A 19,365-nucleotide genomic window follows, 5' to 3' on the forward strand; every position below is an offset into this window, starting at 1 on the left:
CCAGGAGGCAGAGTTTGCAGTGAGTCGAGATAGTGCCACTGCACTCCAGCCTAGGCAACAGAGCGAGACTCTGTCTCAAAAACAAAAAAAAAACCAGACTTTAAAACCAACAATGATCAAATGAGACAAAGAAGGGCATTATATTATTATACCCATTATAAAACGGGTAAAGGATTCAACAAGAAAACTCAACTATCCTAAATATATATGCATCCAAAACAGTAGCTCACCTAGGTTCATAAAACAAGGTCTTAGAGACCTACAAAGAGACTTAGATAACCACACAATAATAGTGAGAGACTTCAACACCCCACTGACAATATTAGATCACTAAGGCCAGAAACTAACAAAGATATTCAAGAACTAAACTCAACACTTGATCAAACAGACCTAACATACATCTACAGAACTCTCCACCCAAAAACAACATTCTTCTCATATGCACATGGCACATACTCTACCATCTACAACAGAATCAGCCACAAAACAATACTCAACAAATTCAAAGAAACCAAATTCATACCAACCATACTCCTGGATCACAGTGCAACAAAAATAGAAATCAATACTAAGATCACTTGAAACCATACAATTACATGGTAATTTAACAACTTGCTCCTGAATAAACAATGAAATTAAGACAGAAATCCAGAAATTATTTAAAACTAATGAGAACAAAGATACAACATACTAGAATCTCTTGGACATCACTAAAGCAGTGCTAAGAGTTAAGTTTACAGCACTAAACCCTCACATCGAAAAATGAGAAAGAACTCAAACTGACAACCTAACATCACACCCAGGGGAACTAGGGAACAAAGAACAACCCCAAAGCTAGCAGAAGAAATAACCAAAATCAGAGCTGAACTGAATGAAATTGAGACACACAAAAAACATACAAAAGATCAATGAAAGCGGAAGCTGGTCTTCGAAAGAATAATTAAGATAGACCATTAGCTAGACTAATAAAGAAAAACAGAGAAGCTTCAAATAAACACAATCAGAAATGACAAAGGGGGCATTACCACCAACCCCAAAGAAATACAAAAAACCCTCAGTGACTACTATGAATACCTCTACAGACACAAACTAGAAAACCTACAAGAAACAGAAAATTCCTGGAAACATACAACCTTCCAAGACTGAACCAGGAAGAAACTGAAAACCTGAAGATCTAATTCCAAGTTCCAAAATTGAATCTGTAATAAAAAGCCTATCAACCAGAAAAAGCCCAGGACCAGATGGATTCACAGACAAACTCTACTAGATGCATAAAGAAGACCTGGTACCATTCCTATGGAAACTATTCCCCCCCAAAAAATGAGGAGGAAGGACTCCCTAACTCATTCTGAGGCCAGTATCACTCTGATACAAAAGCCTGGCAGAGAGACAATGAAAAAAGAAAACTTCAGACGAATATTCCTGATGAACATAGCTGCAAAAATCCTCAACAAAATACTAGCAAACTGAATCAAGCAGTGCATCAAAAAGCTCATCTACAATGATCAAGTAGGCTTTCTTCCTGGGATGCAAGGCTGGTTCAATGTGCACAAATCAATTAATAAATAGACTGAAAATAAAAACCATATGATCATCTCAACAGATGCAGAAAAGGCTTTCGATAAAATTCAGTAACGCTTCATGTTAAAAATCCTCCACAAATTAGGCATTGAAGGAACATACCTCAAAATAATAACAGCTACAGCCAACATCACACTGAATGGGTAAAAGCTGGAAGCACTCCCCTTAAGAAAAAGAAAAAGACAAGAATGCCCCCTCTCACCACTCATATTCAACATAACACTGTAAGTCCTAGCAAGAGAAATTAGGCAAGAGAAAGAAATAAAAAGCATCCAAATAAAAAGGGAGAAAGTCAAACTATCTGTTTGCAGATAATATATTTTATACCTAGTAAACCCAACAGTCTCTGCCCAAAAGCTACTAGATCTGATAAACAGCTTCAGCAAAGTTTCAGGATACAAAATCAATGTACGAACGTCAGTAATATTTCTATACACAAAATCCAAGCTGAGTGCTAAATCAAGGATGCAATCTCATTCATACCTACAAAAAAATGAAATACCTAGGAATACAGGTAACCAGAAAAGTGAAAGATCTGTACAATAAGAATTACAAAACACTACTGAAAGAAATCAAAGATGATGCATCAAATTGAAACACATTCCATGCTCATGGATACGAAGAATCAATATTGTTAAAATGACTATACTACCCTAAGCAATTTACAGATTCAATGCTATTCGTACCAAATTACCAATGATATTCTTCACAAAATTAGAAAAAAAACTACTCTAAAATCCATCCGGAATCAAAAAGAAGCCCAAATGGCCACAGCAATTCTAAGTAAAAAGAACAAATTTGGAGGCATCACATTGCCCAACTTCAAACTATACTACAAGGCTACAATAACGAAAACAGCATGGTACTGGTACAAAAACAACAGACACACAGACCAATGGAACAGAATAGAGAGCCCTGAAATAACGCTGCCTTCCTACAACCATCTGATCTTTGACAAAGTTGACAAATGCAAGCATCGGGGTAAGGACTCTATTCAATTAATGGTGCTGTGAAGGGGCTACCTATATGCAGATTGAAACTGAAACCCTTAGAAATTAATGAAGTGGTGATAAAGAAAATATTTTCTCAAAAACAACAAAACTTATCAGAGTATAACCAAAACTCTGGAATATGCACATATACACATGCCTATGAAATAATAGGACTTAGGTTTATAGCAACAGAATAATACAATACAGCACTAGTCTGCCTTGGTTTTCTAACAGGCCTGCCACCAACTCAGCCAGAGAGAGTTTTCTTTCCACCACAAGATCAAAACAGTAATCCCATCAGCTGATTCTTAGTCATTCCCACACATTTTTTTCTCTGCTGTTATTATAACAAAGGATTTTTTTTTTCCTTTGTTACACTATTCTTCAAAGCAATGCTCTACCCTTTTGGTCTCGAAAGTTCCACCATTTCAAAGTGTAGCATTTAGGTGAACAAAGTTATACAAACTAATTATTGGTAGGGGGTAAAATTACTCTCTCTATGCTTTTCAAAATAAAATCAATAAATAAGACAAAGCTCTCGTCACTTGTTTATTTTTTTGCTGCTGTTTCATTTAGATTTTGTTTTTAGTTACAAATATTCCTAAGAAACTTTCAAATTAAAATTATGTCTAAACAAATGAAGTTTGGTACCTACTACAGAAGTATATTTTGACTCAAACTCTGGACTTATAATCCCTTTTAATGCTGCAAAGGCAGAAAAAGCTTTCTCCAGATAGCAGGGGTTCACTTATCCCATCCAAATATGCCACACCTCAAACCACCACCTTAGCTTCCTCGGAAGGATGGAGACTAAGGTCTTCTACCTCCAACTAAAGGCCTCAGCCATCTTCCCTCCTGTCCTCTCCAGAGCAGGAACTTCCTAAGTCTCCTTTTTTTTTTTTTTTTTTTTTTAACCTCCCCTCCATTCCACAAACATTTACTGATATCATCAATGTACTAAATACTGGGGATAGAGTTCTCTATTTACAAAATGATAATGATACGTTACAAAATCTTGCAATAAGGATCAAAATCTTTAAAGAAGGATCAAAAAGCAAGATCTGTAGAAAGTACTTAGTGTTAAATACTGAACTGGTAGAAACTGTTCAACAAATAGCATTGTGGAAATACAAGAACAGAATAGGAAGTCCATTTTTAAAAAGGTATCCACTAATTAAATTAAAATTAAGCAAAGCACTAGGCCCTAAAAGTACTTTTCATTCAGCTCTGTAATGTAAAATGTCTTCATGTGCACTAGGAAAATTAAATATACATACTTTTAAACTTACAAGTTTTAGTTAACTGATGAATCACATAATACAAAGCATAAATACTGGGGAGAAATTTTTTTAAATATATATATAGGAACACACACACACACACACACACAACCTATGTGATTTTTTAAATATATTCAATCAGAAGACAGACCCAAAACTTCAATCACAAAACCAATTTCACCACCAGTATTTTTCAGTGTAACTGTTAGAAAAGTATTGACCCTTTCTGGCACCCTGATTTGCCAGACTGTTAATGGAATTATCATTACTTTATTGTCAATCACAGCAACACCTGAAAGTACTTCACAGTAATGAACAGAATCTAATATAATTCAACAAAAGTATTTCTTGAAAAATTGAAAAAGCATTTCTGAAAATTAAGGATGCAGATAAACATAACAGCAGTATATACTTTAAGTGAAAACAACCTGGAAACTTCAAGTCATCTATCTTTTCATATATCCTAGTAAACAAATGCCTCTAGAGGATTTAGGAGAAGCTGTATTTCTACTGACCATAGTCATTACAATAAGATCTAAACCACTTGCCTTAAACTGTTTCACTCTTGCTGCCAGTTCAATTTTTCTTCAATATTCCGTAGAAAGAAAAGGTTCTTTTTAAAAAGTTATTTTCTTGTAAGTAATGTCCTGAGCACATACACAGCATGTTTGCCCAAGAACATTAAAGAATGCCTTCTATATTCTGATCGTGAACAAGCTTTTCTAGGAATGCAAATTTTGCTCTCAATACTTACACAATGCACTATAGTGTCATAAGCACTGTTCATGCTCTATTAGTCATTCTGTTGAAGATTTTATTAAAAAAAAATAATAAAAGGCCTGCAGTGTGTATAAAACATTTGAGACACAAAAGACTTATTGTCAGAATATTTGCAGGATTCTCAAAACAGAAAAACAATCCCCGCAAAACAAATTAATTTACAATTTTTAATTATGTTTAAAAATGCTAAACCAGAACCCTGCATTAAACTTAACCAATTCATAAGATAAAAAAGATTATATAAATGATCATCATGGCATGAGAGACAACTTGTATTCTTCGGAGAAACAAAGGGGATTTGAGCTCTGGGACAGCCTTCCAACTGGTGCATGTTGGCACTTAGTTTGGAAAATCCCAAGGTTTTGAGGTACATGTGACCCTGGACACAGTTAACAATTTATTTCCACGTCTATCAATTACATTTCCCAAAATAAAACACAGGTATATGATTTCATAATGCAGCAGAGTCCGAACAACCAGTTTGTATAGAAAACGGTTTACATAGGTCTGTTTTTTCTCCAGAGTATTGTTTCTTCAAAGAACTTATCGGGAAATTTAAATAAATAAAGAGGTGAAAGCCAAAGTGTTCTGCTCAAAATGAATGCGTCCCTGGGAGACAGGGGTGAGGACTGGAGGGCAGGAAGGACCTTGAATTCCAGCACCAATCCCACAGCCACAGCATCCCGTTTAAGGAGCTTCTCAGAATCTCTTCAAAAACCTCCAATTCAAATTCAGATGATAGCTCAAATGAAAACACACAGATTTATAAGTAGCCTAGAGGGAAAAAGTTATTTAAATATCACTTAACTGAGAGAAGACTCAAACTAAACTGAAAACTGGTCAGATTATTAGAACTCTGAAATTAACCCTTCCATCCCAAACTCAAGTATATAGGCAGAAACACTAAGAGAGAGAAGGTGATGTATTCCCTAAACACTCGCTCAACAATTTTACTTGGACAAGCATAGAAAACATGGAAATTTGTCTTGAAAAATCATCTGTCATGTAATTTTCTCATCCCACCTTGCAAACCTGAATTCATTAAATTAAAAGTCATATCCATTATTTTTGCTATCTAGATAGATATATTTTGTTTTTCCAAGACAAGCAAAACTGATTATTATACAATTAATCTTTCACTATCCTTTCAATGTAATGAGATACAACTTTTCTCCACAAACTTTTAAGTCATATAAATGAAGTTAACACAGGTGGGGTTTTGTTTTTTTTTTTTTCCAGTTACTAAGCTAAAACTCTCAGTAGGAAAGGTAGAGCATTCAACGTCTTTCTCTTTGTAGTCCAGAAAGGTTAAGCTAAAAATCAAAATATTGACATTACTCAGTGATCCATGCCCGCCAAGGACATCTCTCCCTAATTTTGAATACTCTTCCCTATTTACCAGATTAGTTGTTAGAAATCATAAACTAGAAAACCACATAACAGATAAAGTTCCTTTCTAGAGCTATTATATGTACAATTTTGATTCCATGGTTATGAAAAGAACAAAAAAATTTTTAATGAAAAGAAAATTTATAATTGAAAAATATAATAAATTTTTTAGAAATCAATAGGCTATTTTAAAATGATTTTTTTAAAAAATCATATAATTAAAATGTGCCTTGAAATATTAAAAAAAGGCACTGCATCATTAAACTTCCCAGTAATTTGAGAATTACAGAGTATTTCCAAAATTAAGATAAATGAGATTTACTAATATAAAGTGACAAATCAGTAACTATCAATATATTATACACAATACAATATAAAATATACTCTATACTAAAATTAAACCTCTTATAGTTCAAAAATACTTTATAAATTTCAGTCCCTCAGAGATCTTATGAATACCAACTATAAAATATAGTATTATAAATACAGTAAAATTATTTCAATTATTTAAAGTTTCTGGGTTGGTATATAAAGCATCAGATTCTGTACAAAGCAAATAAAATCACTCCTAACTAGCATACTTCACAGAATCCAAAGGAAGAAAAGTTTTAATAGTAAACTGCTCATAGTATAGCTTATCAAGCACCTACTGTTTGCAAAACACTATAAAATTTGTACCTACTATTTCATTCAAAAAATGAAATCAGATCCTCATTTTCGTAAGCATAAAACTTAAATCCAGGTAGGAATAATATCATGGATAGAAAAAAAATGGTTTTTCTTTCCTTCAAGTCTATCATCCAATGATTTCAAAACCAGAATGAGTCACAAATCTGACTAAAAATGAAGAAACAGTACGTTTTTCATTTACATAACCCATATGTCCTCTTATTTTTTCAGGAACAGTGATGGATTGGTTATAATCTTATACATGGTATAAGCAGAGGGTTCTACAGACATGAAACACAGTGAAGCTATACGGCCCTGCAAAAAAAATCATGATGCTACATGGTAAAGTCTAGAACTGGGATTTAGGAGATCATCTCTGACACTCAATAGTTCTGTAACCTCAGAGGAAAACCACCACCTTTCCTGGCCCTCTTAACATTTATTGTGCTTTGGAGTAAATTATTAAGAGTTCTCTAGATCTATTTCCACATCTGAAAACTTTTGAAACTAGACTAGCATCCAAATGCATCTGGATCGGTGGTTCTCCAACAGTTAAATGCCGATTCCTAACGTCACCTCAGTGATTCAGAATGTCCACACTGAAACCTAGGAAGTTAAGTGTTCACCAAGTTCACAGTTGACTGAAATATACAGGTGGTCCTCAGCCACAGCTGAAAAACACTAATTGGATGATCTCTAATCCCTCTAAGAGTATAAAAAGATATAATTCATTTCAGCACCAAGCTTTTTGGAATTCAGAATCTAGCACAGTGTGTAGGGTACAGTAAATGTTAAACAATTATTTACAGAAAGAAAGGAAGGGAAAGAGGCAGGGAAAAAAAGAAAGAAAGAAGAGGGAAAGGGGAGGAAGGCAGGTGGCTAGCTAACTGGTCATATTTTTGGCTAAGAAACATACAAAACAGTAGTAAAATTACACTTGAATAATATACACAACACTCATCAATAGCTGGAAAGCAAAGACCTTAGTATCTGTAACATTTTGCATATAATATGAATTCTTGTCATCCGCTTCTCAAGTCAAACTGCAAAGTGCTAAGGAAGAAAAGGAAGAAAACAGAACATGGATGCCAAAAGAATTCTAATGGAAAATTACTGGATGACTAAAACTTAGTGACTGTTTTCCCCAAGTAGAAGAGAACACAGAATTTTAAGGACAGGGACTTGGAAATGGAAAGTTTGAAGTTACTGGTTACTCATATGTGCAAATTTCATTTCGGACAATAAATAATCCAGAAATATTGCTGGCAATATTAACTTTTGTCTATTTTTATATCTGCATTTTACCATTCACTTACATTATAATTTTTGAGATGTTTTATCTTCACTTCTGATGATCTTCAAATGTCAATGGCTCTTAACACATTAACTGTAAACAAACACAAAGGAACTTAGGGGAATTCAGAAATTTAAGGAACCCTAAAGAATTCTAAATCATTGTGCAAAGCCTGCAGGGCAGGGATTGGTGGGGAGGAGGCTTTGGCAATTACCTGCTTCATACTTTATATGGTCTTCAAAATGTAAAACTGTTATTTTTAATGAAATGATACTACCGATACTACCCTCTTAATCATCAGGTAATGAATGAAATGATACTATCCTCTTAATCATCAGGCAAAGAAAAAAAATCATTCTATTTTCTATCAGAAGGAAAAAAAAACATTCAAAGGTAAAGAAAATTCTCTCCAAATATGAACACTCTCACTTGGTCAATGTATAGTGTATCTTTATCCTTCTCCAGCAAAATAGCAGGTCAAGGAAACTTGTGTCCTCATCACTACCACCCAATCAACCTGCCCTGGGACTGCCCTCTAACTACAAAGCTTTGGTCTGCACCTGGGGCACTGGATCTTCAGGCATGTGTGTTCTTTAGAGCACAGACCCTGAAGTCAAATGGACTTGAATTCACATGTCAAGGTGCCCTCTCTAATCTTCTGTTTTCTTCTCTGTAAAATGGAAACATTAACATTCTCTACTTTATACAGTTATGAGGATTATATGAGAAAATGCATAGAAGAAATGTAGCACCATGCCCAGCATAGTAAGCATGCAATAAATGTTGTGCTATTTATATTATTATTGTTGTGTTTAATATTAATACTACTAATTTATTGCTATAACTGTCTACCACTAGGAAAGCAAGGCTTGTCTTGGGTATTTCCATTTTGAGGCAATGCCTTTGCTTATAATAGAAGAATTTTATCTAATATTGTTAACAGAGAACATCTGTATTATACAAAATTTTATTGTTGAGCTTTGCTGGGCTTCTTGGCTCAGCTCAAGAATATTAAGGCTTGTAATCACCAGCCCATCATCAGCCAGTTATTTTCCCTTTTGCTAATGCATAACCTCCAGACAAGGCCTCCTCCCTACCTCAGCAACTGCTCATTTGCTGCTATCAGTAAAAGCAATTCTGCCAAGAAGAGAAATGGATATATTTCTGACTTAATGCCTATTAAATCCTCGGAGCCTGATGAATAAATGTTTTATCAATCCAGAGGAGACTTACATACATATGTTCTTCTATTCACTTCCAAATTATTAAACTCCTTAGGTTTGAAATTATATGCTTAAAATATTAATATTTAAGTTAGGTGACAAAAGAATATATAAGACACAGATGTCTCTGGATTTTTAATAAAATGTTTAGGTCAAGGATATAAAAACAAACTGAATATTGGCAAAAGCATTCATAAACTAAAATGGTCAGATTTCCTTCCCTTATGGAAACCACATCCTTACAACTAAAATGATAGAAAATACCTAAGTAGAACCTGATGCAACATTCAGGAATAGGATAAAATACATGGATACATGGCTTGGAAATGGACGTCAAACTGGAAGTAAGCAGAGTAGACTATCAACGTCATTACCACTACTACTTTACCATGCAATTCCTTGAGCTCTTCAAGTGAAATATAAAACAGCACATCAACCCATTCTTCATTTGATTTCTATTTCCCCATCACTTAATGATCTTGCATTATTAAATGCATCACTTTCATTTTATGGTTCCAGACTAAGATTATAAAAATCTAACCCAAGACAAGACACAAAAAAACAGAAACCTAAACTCAAGAGTTCAGAGTGCTCCAAGCCACAGTTCTCTTCTTTGGTCTGCAACAATATATTACCTCCTCTCTTTCAGTGTGTTTCCTATTTTGGTAACTGCATTTGCAACTCTAAGGGTGTCTCTGGCATAAGTGAAATATTGCAGAATTTAGGTGGAAAATGTCTTTCTTTCTTTTAAATGATTCATTTGTACACAAGGGGAAAAGCTGCTATGACTCCAATACCCATTCTTTCCTATTCCTCAGTGACAGAACCTCCAAATTTAGCTCAGCACAAAGGCCTCACAGAAGAGACTGCCTATCCTAGCCTCTCGTTTACCTATGTATGGCCATGGGACCATGTTCTAGCCAACTGGATGTAAGGTTAAAAACAAGACATGTGACTGCCAAAAAAGTATCCTTTAAAGAGAGAGAGTATGGTCTTCTTCTTCCCTTCCTCCTGAAGATATAATAGCTAGAGTTCCAACAATAATTTTGGTTCATGAGGTAACCCTGGAATGTAAGACAATCTGGGTCCTTGATACTTCAGATCCACCATATTAGATCTGTATTGACTATCTCCAGGCTTTCATGTGGAAACAAAAAATTTAACATCTCTTATATTAAGCTACTGTCAGTTTGGATTTTCTGTTATGTGCTGCTAAGCCTAAAGCATAACTTAAAAAAAAGAAAAAAGAATTTTCCAAATGTGTTTAAATTTTTAAAATATATTTTGCAGCTAATTTTTAATATATTTAATACACAGCATCTGCTCTTATTTACTCTAGACTAAAAATATTTAAAGAGACCAAGAGTTATTCATACAAAGTAAGAATCTTTGAAAGAATGAATATTCACCAGTGATTAAGGCCACAGGTCCTATGTACTTGGGGAAGGGAAGAATTATGAAGCTTGCTTATTAACAGTTTATATTAAAGACAACATTGGTACCTATATAGAAACATATTAGGAGGGACAGGTATAACTAGTTTTGCGTAATAAAGCTACAGGAAAGGGAACTGAAGTTATTATTTTCAAGAAGGCATCTTTCCTAGTCCTTTTTATTTTTATAATCTAGTACCAACCTTATCTTTTTAAACAGTTCCGTTTTTAACTTGACTTCCTGTGGAAAGCGGTTTTTAAAATCACTGCCTATCCTTGACTATCACCTCTAATAGTGTTTAATTATTATCTACCAATTTAACTAAATCATACAGTAGACACAAAGATAGCAAGTACTTTACATATGCAAAACCATCCTCCTTACAAAGGAAAAATATTCCACACTAAAATCTGGAGAATTTCCATTACTCAAATCCTGAATCACATGCAATCTTTGGCTCTGGTGATTTTGAATACAATAGCATTAACTTGGAAGCTTTCCAAAATAAACTTACTGCTTTCTGGTCATCTGTATCCAGGTTGTCTCCTTCCCTTGGGCATAATCCAAACTTTATGGGTTCAAGTGATGGCCTCCTGGAATTATTTCTTCATAATACAGTTGACCCTTGAACAACATAGGAGTTGGGGTGCTGACCTTCAATGCAGTTGAAAATCCGCATATAATTCTGACTCCCCAAACTACTCCCTAGACTTAACTACCAATAGACTACTGTTGACTGGAAGCTTTACTGATAACATAAACAGCCCATCAAAACATATTTCAGGCTGCACGCCAATAAACCGAACTCTAACAATGAAAAAAAAAATGTTATTAAGACAATCACAAGAAAAATAAAATATATTTACTACCCATTAAGTGGAAGTGAGTCATCATAAAGTTTGTTATCCTCATCACATTGCACATGCTGAGGAGGAAGAGGAAGGGTTGGTCTTGCTGTGTCAGGAGTGGCAGAGGCAGGAGAAAATCCACATAAAAGTGGATCTGAACGGTTCACACCCATGTGGTTTGAGGGTCAACTGTACCTTTTTTAAACGCTTGTTTCCACTAATCTTTCTCACTAAGAATCTATTTTTAAGAAAAAGCCTAAAACACATATTCTTGTTTCGTGTTACTCATGACTGAGAAAGAAAAATGCCTTAGGAAGTTTACTAGAAATCAAATCTAATAAATCGACCAGAGATGACTTTTACCTTTTACTACTTTAGTCAACATTTATTACAAAAATGCTTTCAAGTAATAGTTTCACAGTACCTCTACCATAGACCCTAACTTAGTTTTAAATAACGTTGATTGCATTACAAAAGGCACCAACTGGCAAAAGATCCAAGGCAGTGGTTCTCAAACTGTAGCGTCCATCAGGATCACCTGGAAACCTTGCTAAAACACCAACAGCTGGGCTCCACCCCTAAAATTTTAATTCAGTTAGGTCCAAGGTAGGCCCCAAGAATTTGCATTTTTAACAAATCCCAAAGAGATACTGATGCTACTGGCCTGGAGATCAAACTTTGGGAACTACTGATCTACACTAATAGGAAATTATTGATAATAGCATAAAAAGGAAAAATACAGATATATACGGGACCCAGCCTCAGGTTCACTATCAACTTGCATTCTTTAAATATGTCCTTTCTGAAAAGCTACATAATTACATATTTCAGACCCATATTGGTTCTTATCTAAGAGAACTTAGTTCTTTGAGGGTTTTTAATTAATGAAATCCAAAATAAGTCATTTTTAGTCTGATATGCTCAATGTTTGATGCAAGGTGCTACTAATAATGCCAAGGTTGTAGGTTCAATCTGGTAGCTTTATTCTGTTTTACAGCTATAATTTCTACCTCTAATCTTGCCAGCTGTCTCAGAAGACATGCCAAGAGTGACAAAGGGAATGGGTAAAAATGTGTGATTGTACACAAATCCATCACCACTACTAGAAAAACAACATAAAAGCATCTTTCCTACCATCCCTTTTTTTCTTGAGACAGGGTCTCACTGTCTTGCCCAGGTCAGAATACAGTGGCACCATCACAACCCACTGCAGCCTCAACATTCCCAGGCGCAGGTGATCCTCTCACACCAGCCTCCCAAGTATCTGGGACTACAGGCATGCACTACCATGCCCAGCTAACTTTTTATTTTTTTGCAGAGACAGTTTTCTGCCATGTGACCCAGGCTGGTCTGGAATTCCTGGGCTCAAGCCATCCCAAACTGCTCAGCCTCCCAAACTGCTAGGATTACAGGCATTAGCTACTGCACCTGGCCTCCAACACATCACTCTTAAGTGACCTTGAGGCTAAACCTAAAGATGAGAGCTTGCAACAAAATGTGTTTTAGAAATCTAGGAAACTCTTCTACTTCTTCAGGCTGTAAGTATAATAAAAATCCATGGAAACAGAAATCCAGGAATTGCTGTTTTCAAATGATAATTTTAAGGCAGGCATGCAATTTAGAAATGCAATCAGTTGAGAACTACTTTGAGTATGTGTACCTCCCCTTTGATTTTTTTAATGGAAGTTAAATGTAAACATAAGATGCTCATCAATGCTAATGAAATTATATACTAGAAATTGATAAAACCAAAATAATCTGGGATAAACAAGTATGGTACCCAGAATAACTAAAGCCTGAGGGTATATGAAGGATGACAAGAATACACATTAAATAAAACGACTAACAACACAAGTTAGAGCAAAAGGGGCAAAAGTAAACAAGAGTAGCAGATAGATAAATAGGTAGTTGAAGAGGACATAATAACCTCATTATGTATGGGACTGGGCACAGAACAGATAATACAGCCAGTAAAATCAGCTCAAGATGTCCAGAGTCTCCCATAAAAATAACTACAACTTAGACCTGAAATTGCAAGTGTTCAGGCCAAATTCAACAGAAGGAATCCTTTTTAATCCTTTGAATGGGAACAACAAACAAGACCAGTGGTGAACATTCTGTCAACATTCTTTCATTTAGATGTTCACTGAGCACCTATTTGGCACTGGATAGCTTACCATTTGATTATGCATAATACAAACTAATCAAAGAAACCCACTAAAGCAGTGCATTTTATACTAGTGTATAAACTGAAAAATGGAAAACCAGACTAAGATGGCAGATTATTACCAATATAATGTCAAATTCTGCTGTGTAACTCATTACAGTTCTGAGACTCAGGACTACTCTTATTATCACATCTGACCTACAGTATTATTTTACCTATATAGTATATTATTTTACCTATATGTTTTACCTATAAAGTCATACTTATATCAAGAATCAGACCACACCCAACAAGAATAAAATTACAGAACATAACTAGATTATCAGGATGCTAGTGAATTTTTCCACAACCCCCGCTCTCTTTCTGTGAGGCTAGACATACATGAAGAATGGCCAACAGCAAGATATACAAGAGTTGCTGAACAGTTTACTGAAGTATGGCAATATTAAGCAGGACTCACCAAAGACAACTACTGTTTTTTGTTTATTTTTTATTTTTTTTCTTTTGAGATGGAGTCTCACTCTGTTGCTCACTCTGGAGTGCAGTGGCGCATTCTTGGCTCACTGCAACCTCGGCCTCCAGGTTCAAGCAATTCTGGTACCTCAGCCTCCCAAGTAGCTAGGATTACAGGCATGTGCCACCACACCCAGCTGACAATTACTTTTTTTTTTTTTTTAAAGATGCAGGATGACATAACTATAGCTGGTTAGGAAACTACTATCTGGATATCATATGAAGAATGAAATTGCCCGCTTGTGGGCAAAGGTATCAGGCCTATGATGACCTAGAAGGCATAACTGGAGACAAGAGCAACTCTGAAATGACTACAGATACTTAGTATGACCCATTATATGTTTATTGTGAACTACAGATAGCACAATGGCCTTTCATCCAACTTCAATGGAGTACCCCATTTTCATTTTAAATATTTTTACTTATTTTAACAATTTTTGTTTATTTTTTATTTTTTTTTGTTTTTGTTTTTCTTTTTTAGAGACGGGGTCTCACTATGTTGCCCAGGCTGGTCTCAAACCCCTGGGCTCAAGTGATCCTCCCACCCTGGCCTCCCAAAGTGCTGGGATTACAGGCATGAGCCACGGCACCCGGCCAAGTATGTCATTTTCAAAAAACAATGGGCAACCACATGGATTAGTGTATTATTCTTCCTACTTCCCAAAAGGGCTTAAAACATCTAATCAATACATTTAAATGCAACACATATTTAACTTGAGTTCATGTAATAATAAAAGTACTTAAAGAAATTAGAGATGAGTATATTTCCACCTTCAGATATAAATTTGACTAAAGTGTTTTACTAAGCTAAAGAGAAAGATGCAGTTACATAGTTAGCATTTACTAACAAACAAGGAGCGTACATAATTTTTTCTATAAATAATTTTCCTTGTAGCTAAATTCAGCAGAAATTTATGTCAGTCTATGGGTGAAAGACATTCTGTGACACATTTAACAATATTAACTACTATTTTGCCAGAGATATCAAAACAAATTCCCAAGGCAGTTTCCCAATTAGGCCTCTGTGTAAAAACAGAAAGCATAAAAATAAACTACAATTTAAGGGCATCATTTCTGCAAAACCTGAGATAATATAGGCCAAACAGCAATAATTTTGCTTTGTCGAAGGCTAATGTAACAAAAAAACAATCTAGATAGACACTTAACACAGCTACGAGACCACAGCAGTCCACACTGGCAATGTATTAGAATCACCTGCGATGAAGTGTTAGCCTAGATTAAGTTTTCCACACTGGCAATGTATTAGAATCACCTGCAATAAAGTGTGAGCCTAGATTAAGTTTTCCACACTGGCAATGTATTAGAATCACCTGCGATGAAATGTTAGCCTAGATTAAGTTTTCCACATTAGCAATGTATTAGAATCACCTGAGATGAAGTGTTAGCCTAGATTAAGTTTTCCACACTGGCAATGTATTAGAATCAACTGCGAAGAAGTGTTAGCCTAGATTGTTTAAAATTAAGCTTTCTAACTAGTGTCTATAATGTATCTGTTACATACTGTTGATTAAAGAGAGTGCCACAAACAGGTATGATGATTAATGAAATAAAAGATACGTAGAATTTAGCAGGGAAACTTCCATACGGTAGACATTAAGTAAATACTACTTTTCTGTCTTCCAGAGGGGAGTAATGAAAGCTGGCATTCTCTCATGGAAAACAGGAATCATACTTATATTTTTGTCCAGAGAGGATGAGACTAATCTATAATCACAATTCTCTCGAGGAGTACTTAATTTTCTAAAATTCATGTCAGTAAATACTTTTTTATAAAGAAGTTCATAAACTTTAAATTTGCTGGGCTTTCTTTTTTAGGAAATAAATATGTTAAAGTGGCACCGTTAGAAATATTAGTTTGTGATAATAAAAGACACTTATTTAGCGTAATTGCGAATATCCAAAACAGGTTATTTGCAAAGGAATTATCTTTAAAATTAATACCAATGCATTTATCTTAGTATTGTCATTAACATTTAAAAAATGACAATTTTAGAGTTCCAAGGGACCTTACAGATTTTCTAGATTAAGCTTCTTATTTTAAAAGATGAGAAAACCGTCGACTAAAAAGGTTAAACGATAAAGACCAAAGAGCTAGCTCAGCCAGAGACTTCAGCATGGGAGCTTCCTAACTTCCAGTACTTCCTTCTTTCTAACATACTATGCTGCTTCATGTGGTTCTGACTCTGCCTCGGATGAGAGTACTGGTTGCCTCTTATTCTATTCTGAGGCATAGTTGTCATTTGTAACTTTCCCATAAAATTAGAATTTTCCAACCTGTTTTCTGAATGAATTTTACAACTAAACATGTTAATCCTCAGCTTTCTACATTTCAAAGCAATACAAAATTCAAAAAATACTTGATTTAAACGTGCAATATATATAATCAAACTGCAAAGAAAACTCCTCTCGTGGATAATTCAGGCTACAAATTCAAAAAAATGAACGTAGTGAGCACCTATCACAGGCTGAGACTATGTTAAGTGCTGGAGATACGAAGATGATTAAGATTGCCCTCAAGTACAATAGCTTATAGCCTGGTAGAAAAGGCACTTTAAGCCAACAATTATAGTGTACTTATTAAGGACTCTGAAAAACGACTGGGCAGGGAGCTATGAATGCATATAGAGATTTAGAATGATGGGATCAGACAGTGGTTCCCCAATGAGGTACTGAACACCAATAGGAAAAAAGGCAATAACTACCCATATTTAGCAGAATCCAAAATGAATTATAATAGAGCCACTTCACTTGATTCGAGGAGAAAATGAAAATTGTGTCTTCACACAGCAGTTATCGAATAACTCTCTAATAACAATTAGACTATTATTCAGTGGAAAAGAACCAGATTTCATCATGGCTGCATAAAAAGCAAATACAGGTCTTATTTTTTAATAAAATTTTAAATCATTATTTTAAAAATCAAAGAAAAAGACCGCATCCAAAACGCGTCTAGTTAATATTCATAAAAGCTCTCCGCAAAGCTGCATAAAGTCCTCCTCAAAATTCCAGGATAAAATTCCCATCTGTTACAAGATAAATGACAACCTGGAGAACCAGTAGCCCAAGAAGGAAGAAAACTACCACTCATTTTGTTTTCTTACACCTATCACTGGGGATAAAAATCACTCAGATTCCTTGATACTGACTTTCAGCTGGAAGATTTAGAAAAGAGAAGCACAGGAGACATTTTTATTTACATATTTAAGCAAAAGGAGAGGCGAAAAGAAAATCAGAGTGTAGAGAAAAGCATGAAAGAAATTAAGAAAGTGAAGCCATGAAAAGAGAGAAAAGGCTTGGGCAAGAATCCAAAACCCAAAGACACAAGAAAGGGTGGAGGAAGAAAGATTGACTGAAGGATGGTTTTGGAAAAAGTGATAGAGAAAGACAGGAAATGTGGGGAAAAGAATGGGGGCGGGGGGAACTGTCTTAAAAAAGGTTTGAGAGGGAATGAGAGACAGGAGAAAGTAATTAACTGGGGCCCCCTCCTTTGGGGAGAAAAAGAGATCGGAATATGAAAGGTGGAGGAATCGATAAAGAAGCAGCGAGTTTTAACCTCCTTTTCCTCAGCCTCCACGCCCCAGAGAGGGAGGCAGAAGTGGTTCCCAAGTCCCGGGGAAGGAATTTCGGTGCAGCCTTCAGAAACCAGAATCCGCGAATCGGGACAACAATCCAGTGGGTCCCCGGCCCCTCTCCATCCCCTTCGGACGCTGGGCGGGGCCCTGGGCGTCCTGGTTACCTGGACAAGGAGTCCACGCTGGGCGGCCGAGCCGCCGCCGGCTGGGAGCCAAGACTCTCGCAGCTCGAGCTCTTCTCCATGGCGCGGCAGGGGCAGCAGAGGGAAAGGCTGAAGCGGTCTTCGCGGCCACAGGGCGGGAGAAGCAGAGGGCGGAGTGCTGCGGGCAGGGGCCGCAGTCAGGCCAGCGCCGGCCCGGGAGGGAGACCGGAAGCGGCCATGTTCCCCCAGAGTGCACCGCGCCCGTAGGCTGCTGGGCCGCGGGAAGACCCCACTGCGCCCGCTCAGATGTCGCCACCGACGCGCAGTGCTAGCTGTGTCCGGCCGCGCGACCTCTGGTCTTGGGGAAAGGGAGGTGGCGCCTCCCAGAGTGAGAGGGTCTGGTGAAGCGGGAGGGATGAAGGACCAGACCCTTAGGGAAGGAGGAGATAATCCTAGGTGTAAGAGGAATGAGGGAACACTAAGCAGAAGGGTATCAGGAAAGAGATAAGGACCTGAGGCCAGGAGGATGATTGAGACAGGAATGTGGAGGTCAAGGAAAACAAGAGGACAGGATAATGAGAGAAAAGTGAGAAAGAGGTATGGAAGAGGGATTGGGGAGGAAACTGATATACATGCAAAAAGAATTATATACTACTGGATGCGGTGGTATTGGATTACCCAAGTAGAAGACAAACTTTTACCAGTGTTTCCATGCCCTTTCAAATTCCCGTGCCTAGCAGGAAGGGAATGTGGAGGAATAGAACTGTGATAAGAGAACAGGAACTGGGTAAAGAGGAAATGCTTCTGCTAGGATTTTTCTGTTACAGAGGACGTAAGAAGGACACCATAAAGGGATTTTTCTGATTGAGATTGAATCCCAATCATCTCATGTATGGGGTGTAAAATTATGCAAAGATTATTACTGTAAAAAAAAAAAATCAGACGATCCTTAAAAAGAAAAAAACTTCCTTGCTAGGATAAATAGAATCATATTGATTTAAACTGGATTTAATTTATAACGTACAACTGATGTCTTTAAAAAAACCTTATACTTGCAGTGCAATATTAACTTGCAAGTACATTCCCCAGAAGAACAACCTAGCTTAGTTGTAGGAGCTAAAGTAGTTACTGATGAGTATGTGTTTAAGCACAAAAGGCTTAGCTGTTCTGTTCCTTTTTTCAGTTTGGCGAGGACAGGCAGCGACCGATTGTTTTTATTTCCATAATTTTTAAGAGATCTTAACTGTACTCTGTAGGCAAAAGGAGTAGGTAGTCAAAAACATTTTTTAACAAGCTTAAATATCTATAATGACTCATAGAAGAATTTCCTTATTTCTTCACCATCTCTACCTGTCTTCCAAAATGCTAACTCATTGTCAGCTACTTTGACTTAAACTTCCTAAGTATGGTGAACACTGATGAACCCTTGAATGGAAGACCCATATACTTTCTTCCACCC

General features: G+C 36.2%; 1 protein-coding gene across 1 annotated transcript in view; it reads right to left on the reverse strand.

Moving 5' to 3' along the window:
- Positions 1-18,166, reverse strand: part of LOC105484316 (myotubularin related protein 2) — an 86,046-nt gene extending 67,880 nt beyond the window's left edge. Inside the window, exon 1 of the mRNA XM_011745822.3 lies at positions 17,928-18,166. Within this exon, the coding sequence (XP_011744124.1) occupies positions 17,928-18,007 (80 nt within the window). The 5' untranslated portion in view covers positions 18,008-18,166. The remainder of the gene's footprint in view (positions 1-17,927) is intronic.
- Between the last annotated feature and the right edge of the window lie 1,199 nt (positions 18,167-19,365).

The sequence above is a fragment of the Macaca nemestrina genome, chromosome 12, assembly GCF_043159975.1.
Source record: "Macaca nemestrina isolate mMacNem1 chromosome 12, mMacNem.hap1, whole genome shotgun sequence".
Classification (NCBI taxonomy): domain Eukaryota; kingdom Metazoa; phylum Chordata; class Mammalia; order Primates; family Cercopithecidae; genus Macaca; species Macaca nemestrina.